Raw genomic sequence first — 6,337 nt, forward strand, 5'->3', positions numbered from 1 at the left:
GCGTTCAAGTCACTTTCATCGGAGTAAGATGGATGGCGGAGTACTTTCTCTTAATTAATTACACAAAAATACAGTAAGGTTCTTAAACTCTTGTTCTAGAAAATGAAGAACAAATAAATTGGCATCAGATGTACTCTGTTTTTTAATGTTTTTAATTAATTTATGAAGCCACTGCCAACTTTATCGTTACATGTTGCATTGTTATATTATAATGCAATCATATTCTGTGCAAGCAATTAGCTTAACTGCGCTGTAAATAGAAAACCTTGACAATATCACTGCCTAATATTTAAGTATTGTGGTATTCCGCCATGTTTCTCAGTGACACGCCCACAACTCGGAAAGATCGGGGCTTAGAGAAAATACCGAGCTCCCCACTGGTATTTACGACATTGTGGTGGCGTTCAAGTGCATTCAACTCGTAAATACGATCTATACGAGATGACTTGAACGCACCATATGATCAGAGGTGTTACATGATGGGGCTCCCAAGTCAAGTGCGACCCCAAGTGTCATCACATCGACAACGTCGAAGTGACTGACCGACAGTGAACTTTTTTCCTATTTCAACAATATTGTCATATTATGTGCTGTGAGTGATCACAGTTTTTCCATAACCTAATGTATGTCTTTCCTAGACAATGTCTTTCCTGTATTATATCACAAGTAGGCCTACTGCTTGTACAACTTTCTAGAAAGAAAGAAAGAAAGAAAGAAAGAAAGAAAGAAAGAAAGAAAGAAAGAAAGAAAGAAAGAAAGAAAAATAATTATTTATCAAATCTCCCTGGTCGGTGGTGTCATGTAATAAAAATCTCTGCTGGGGCAGAAAAATCGTAGGGTGTGTTTGGCACGCACTCACGCAGTCCAATCCACCGACACGTCGGGCGTTGCATTAAAACAAACAGAGAGAGAATTGAAGGAAGAGTAAATATGGACAGAAACGCTCAACAAACTGATTTAACTGTGCGTTTCGCTGACGTCATTACGCACTGACGTGAACATCCTGTCCACACATTCGTTGATACATAGAACATATTGATAGAACAACACGTCTGTTGGAACTCTGGTGCTTTGGTTCCATATTACAGCGAGATCTTAGTCGTTTCGATTACGTTGCAATGTTTTCTGTAGACGTATTACACCGCGCTGCACCTGCTGAAGGAGTAGTCGCGTATATTCTGAATTCACATTAAAAAACTGCGCATCAATTAAGTTGATCGAAGTTGTTTTGTGTAAAAGGGCAGCCAGGCTGTCTTCAACTGTCAATCAGATGTCGACGGAGGATCTGTCCACTTCCGACAGCGAAGCTGCCTTCGCGGGAGCCGGGGAGCGCTGGGCGCCCGTGGGAGCCGTGGCCAGTCCGGAGGATGAGCAGTGGAAGAGGAGCACGCAGGCTGGTTCCGTGTTGTCCAGCGATGCAGACATGGTAGTCAGGGTGCGGAAGCTAGAGGATGAGCAGGAGCAGCTGAATTCATCGCTCCTCGCGTTAACGTCTCACTTCGCTCAAGTGCAGTTTCGACTGAAACAGATCGTCCACGCGCAGGGCGACGAGAAAGAGCGGATGCTCCTGGAGCTGGAGGACTTTGCTTTCAAAGGATGCCCTCATGTCATCGGGTGCAGATCACAGGATGCTCAGATGCTGGAAAACTCCGTGAGTTTCATTGTTTAGGCTACTGTCGTAGTGGATCCGATCTCTATCATGCAGGGGGAAAACACAGACATTAAACCAGCCTAAGATAGTTAGCTGGTCTCTCAGTAGGGTCAGACTAGTCTTTTGAAAGCGGTGAGTAGCTGGTCAGGCGATCCATAGTCTTTGGGCAGAAAGACCAGCTGGCAATCCAGCTAAAGCTTGGCTAGGCTCTTGCTTGTCAGCTAAGACCTACTGTTTTGGGGATTTAAACCAGCTTGGCCAAGCTGGAAGCATCTAAGTTCAGCATTATTATTTATTTACTCTGTTTTTCTCTGTACTTTTCCATGGACCCCAGTTTGAAAACCCCTAATATACAGTGTCATCAGTTTTGTTTTGTTTTCAATAGGCCTGCTTCAGTACTCCTCAGTAGCTCCTAACAATATTCACCTGTGACACACACACACCAACAACAAGACAAACCCCCACCCACACATAATCAGCCTATACAAAGTCCCTGTTATTGCCTTCAGGAATCAGCATTCAATTTGTCTGCATCTCTTTTGTTATAAATATTATTTTTTTGTGCCATTCAGCACCTTATCAACACGCCCTTTAAAATAATCAGCACAGTATTGTGATAAAAATCACAGTAAACACTGTACAAGGGACATTTGAAAGTCACTCTTTCCCTGTATTTTTTACTGTTCCTTCCTTCTAATATGCTGGAGTATCTTGTTACTGCCATTAAAATGCCTTCCTTTCTCCTTATTTCCTCCTCTGCACACTTTGCTTGCAGGATGAATTGGTGAGTAGCATGAGCATGACCCTTGTGCAGTAGTGTTTATTTGAAGTATTTCTAACGTGAAACCATTCATACTTGGTTTGGTTTTGTTCTCTCTTTTTATTTTTTGTATTAATCAGTAACATTTTGTACCTTAGAGCCTATTAAATGTAGACATTTACAGGATTATGGTTAAACTAAAGCCACGTTGTGTGTCTAGCTAATTATAGTTATGTCTATTCTGAATTGCATTACATGGCGGGATAAGCAAAGCTAAGCCAAATGAAGCAAACCAATTAAAAGCTCATTATCCTTCAACGGAGCATATGCAAATATCTTCAGCTAGCTACAATGTAAACATTGTGGTTATTTTAAGGTTGACTTTAGGTTTTTTTTAAGTTGTGTTTATGCTTTTATAATCTGCAGAGTGAAAGGGAGAAGAGGGAGCGCTTGGAAGCTCAGAGAAAGAAGCAGAAGGAACTGATTTTCCAGTTGAAGACCCAACTCGACGACCTGGAACGCTTCGCCTACCAGGAGGGCAGCTATGACTCACTGCCTCAGTCTGTCGTCATGGAGAGGCAGAGGGTATGACTATAAAACTCTCTCATACCGTTGACATCATCATGAAAGTCATTTGAAGATGTGAGTATTTACCCTTAAACCATTGTTGGGGCATTTTATTTAGCGTCTGTTCACGTTAACACTGTAGGTGATCATTGATGAGCTAATAAAGAAGCTGGATGTGAATCTGAATGAAGACATTGGGAACCTCACACCAGAGGAGCTCCGACAGAGAGTGGATTCTGCCATAGCTCAGATAGTCAACCCAGCTCGAGTCAAAGAGCAGCTGGTTGAGCAGCTCAAGACCCAAATCAGAGACCTGGAGATGTTCATTAACTTCATACAGGGTGAGGATGTCTGCTTTGGGTTAATGATGTGATGCTTATTTTTCTCTTAATTTATTCAAAAGTACTTTCAAATGTATTTTTTTATACTGTGTAGTACAGTGACATAAATATACTATAATTTTTGGGAGGAAGTAGAGTAAACAATTATAAAACTGACCTGATATCGTTAAGAGAATATCCTTGAAAAGAACCTTAAGAAGTTTTTGTTGCATATTTTATTTTATTTTTTTAAAAAAGGAACTGCTTCATTGCTTATTAATATTTGAAATCACATGTGTCTGCTAAATCAAAGTCATGTGGTGCGACCAACATGCAGAAAAAAACAACTGCAAGTGATATCAGAGAGAGGTCATTTATTTTCTTACTGGTTGCACGCATGTTTAGAGTCACTAAATTGAAACATTTCTTGAAAATGGTATAAAAGTTTAAAGATTTTTTTTCTTTTATTTATTGCTCAGCAAGGATCATTTGTTTGATTAAAAATACAGTAAAAACAGCATATTACAATTCAAAATAAAAGTTTTCTATTTGAATATATTTTAAAATGTAATTTATTGCTGTGATGGCAAAGCTTAATTTTCAGCATCATTACTCAAGTCTTCAGTGTCACATGATCCTTCAGAAATCATTCTAATATGCTGATTTGCTGCTCAAAAAACGTTTCTTATTATCAATCAATGTTGAAGACAGTTGTGCTGCTAAATATTTTTGTGGAAACCGTGATCGTTTTTTTCAGGTTTCTCTGATGAATAGAAAGCTCAAATGGACAGCATTTATTTGAAATAGAAATCTTTTGTAATATATCTTTGTAATTATATCTTTGCTAAATAAAAGTATTAGTATAATTAAAAAAATATTAATTAAAAAAAGAAATCTTACTAACCCTGAACTTTTGAATGGTAGTGTGTATCTTATTGACTCTTATGTCACTATCTGCAGTTTCCTGTGCATAAATTCTGACCTTTGTTACCTTTGAGTTTGATGTGCCTATGTAGAGTAAAATAAATACATTTAGGTTCACTGTCCTGATCATGCTCCTCGCAGATGAAGTGGGAAACCCTCTGTTAAATGATGGTGTGAAGAGCCAGCAGGCTCAAGCAGCCGGACCAAACACTGGAGCCACTGGAGGGATGAAGCGAGGTAATTCTACGTCACTTTATAATACCATTTTATTCGATTTTAAAGCAAAGGTGTGTAACTTTAAATCCCTTTTTTCCCCATCCAAAGTGGATCCCGAACAAGCCCAGAGGATGCGGGAAACCGGGCTTCAGCTCATCCAGAAAGCTTTAGCGGTTCTGCAGATCTTCGCTCTGAGCCAGTTCGGATGCGCTGCAGGCCACGTGCCCCAGAACATGTGGTCTCAGGGTGCTGAAGCTCAAGATTACGGCCCCTTGCTGCAGAAACTCGAAGGAGCCGTGGAGTGTGTGCGTCTGCAAGCCTCCCGCCAGCAGCCCAGCTCTCAGGAGGAACACGTGGTCAGCCACTCCGCCTGCCTGTCGTTGGAAGGACCTCGGGACGAACTCACCGCTTTGGTGCGTAAAGAGCTAGCGTTTGCGCTCCGGGACCTGCTGGCCCACGGATTATATGCTCCTTCTCAGGGCATGAGCCTGGTGCTTGCCCCCATTTCCTGCCTGCTGCCCTTCAGCTCTTCTCCTCAGTCCCTGCATCCTTGGGAACTTTTCGTCAAGTACTATCATTCCAAAAACGGCCAGGCGTTCGTGGAATCACCTGCCCGACAGCTCTCGCAATCCTTCAGTTTGCCCGTAGGGGGCGGTCCTGTGACGGTCACACCCAAGCAGTCTCTGTTATGGGCCATCCATACAGTTCTTAAAGAGCACGGCCGATTCAAACGTAGCGCAGACTCTGAGTTTAAGGCCTTAGTGTGCATGGCTCTCAATGAGCAGAGGCTTGTGTCATGGTTTAACCTGCTGTGTAAGTCTGGGACGCTTATACACTCACACTACCAGCCCTGGAGCTACATGGCCCAGACAGGCTTTGAAGGTGCCCTGCGAATCCTGGGCCGCCTCAGCCATCTCAAATTCAGCCTTCCTGTAGACTTGGCTGTCAGGCAGCTGAAAAATATCAAAGATGCTTTCTAAGCAAAAATATATTTGGTAATTTTGGGCAAGATTTACCCTCATAATCTTAAAATTATGATAAAAAAAACATATTCTGTAATACTATTTCTCTTTATTCAGAAGTTCAAAACATATTCCCAGAACATCGAGTACACTGGAATTAAAAAATGGAAGTGAAGCAACTCGTGCACTTTTTTTGAGACACTGTTGCTGTTTGCTCGAATGCCTCCAGTCTCCTTTAAACTGAAGAGGGTGATTATGTAGGCAGGTCACAACTCAAAGGAAATGTGCTCAGTTTAGTGACCCTGAACATGTGTCTGCCTCCACGTAACCTTTGAGGGGGTTTGTTGTGTCTAGCTTTTACCAAAATCAATCACATTACACTATATAGAAGGATTTATTACGTGAACTCTTTTCAAGGGCCATTGCAAATGCACTACTACAGTGTATATGTGTGTGTGTGTGTGTGTGTGTGTGTGTGTGTATATATATATATATATATATATACATATATATATATATATAAAACATATACTACATATATACACTACGTATATATATATATATATATCATACACTACAAAAATACACACACACGCATATATATATATATATATAATATATATAGTACATACCGATAGTTGCAAATTAGTAACTTAATGGTTTAAATAATTTTTTTGTTATAAACGTTATGTAGCTAAATGCACTCATTTCCTGAGCTTGTACTACATTACTGTACAGTGCTTCACAGACAAATCATAAGATGTTTTTCTTTTAAAACTGGTTTCCATTTGCATTATATTGTCATTATATTTAAAACACTGGGACAGTGCATATCATATCTGTGTTATTGCTGCTCTGTGTTCGTATGGCTTTCTGAGGAGACCATGCATGCAATCAACACACTCAGGCCATTCTGAAAGACGAAGAGATGCTCATT

General features: G+C 40.6%; 1 protein-coding gene across 2 annotated transcripts; it reads left to right on the forward strand.

The window, feature by feature from the left end:
• The first annotated feature begins 1,072 nt into the window (after positions 1-1,072).
• rundc1 (RUN domain containing 1) lies at positions 1,073-5,661 on the forward strand. Of its 2 annotated transcripts, XM_056244201.1 has the most exons (5): positions 1,079-1,651; positions 2,838-2,996; positions 3,121-3,319; positions 4,364-4,459; positions 4,547-5,660. In XM_056244201.1, the coding sequence occupies exons 1-5, from the start codon at positions 1,271-1,273 to the stop codon at positions 5,416-5,418; spliced, it is 1,707 nt and encodes a 568-aa protein (XP_056100176.1). In that variant the 5' UTR covers positions 1,079-1,270; the 3' UTR covers positions 5,419-5,660. The 2 variants fall into 2 exon arrangements, with proteins under 2 accessions (XP_056100175.1, XP_056100176.1); XM_056244200.1 differs by having other exon boundaries at positions 1,073-1,651; positions 4,364-5,661.
• The last annotated feature ends 676 nt before the right edge of the window (positions 5,662-6,337 follow it).

This window comes from Rhinichthys klamathensis, unplaced genomic scaffold (genome assembly GCF_029890125.1).
Source record: "Rhinichthys klamathensis goyatoka isolate OS25496 unplaced genomic scaffold, OSU_Roscu_1.1 h1tg000937l_1, whole genome shotgun sequence".
NCBI classification, from domain to species: Eukaryota; Metazoa; Chordata; class Actinopteri; order Cypriniformes; family Leuciscidae; genus Rhinichthys; species Rhinichthys klamathensis.

Coding starts and splice junctions, on each gene's coding strand:
- rundc1 (XM_056244200.1), top strand. CDS start 1,271: ATGTCGACGGAGGATCTGTCCACTTCCGACAGCGAAGCTGCCTTCGCG. Junction 2,997..3,120: donor TCGTCATGGAGAGGCAGAGG/GTATGACTATAA, acceptor TTAACACTGTAG/GTGATCATTGATGAGCTAAT. Junction 3,320..4,363: donor GTTCATTAACTTCATACAGG/GTGAGGATGTCT, acceptor TGCTCCTCGCAG/ATGAAGTGGGAAACCCTCTG.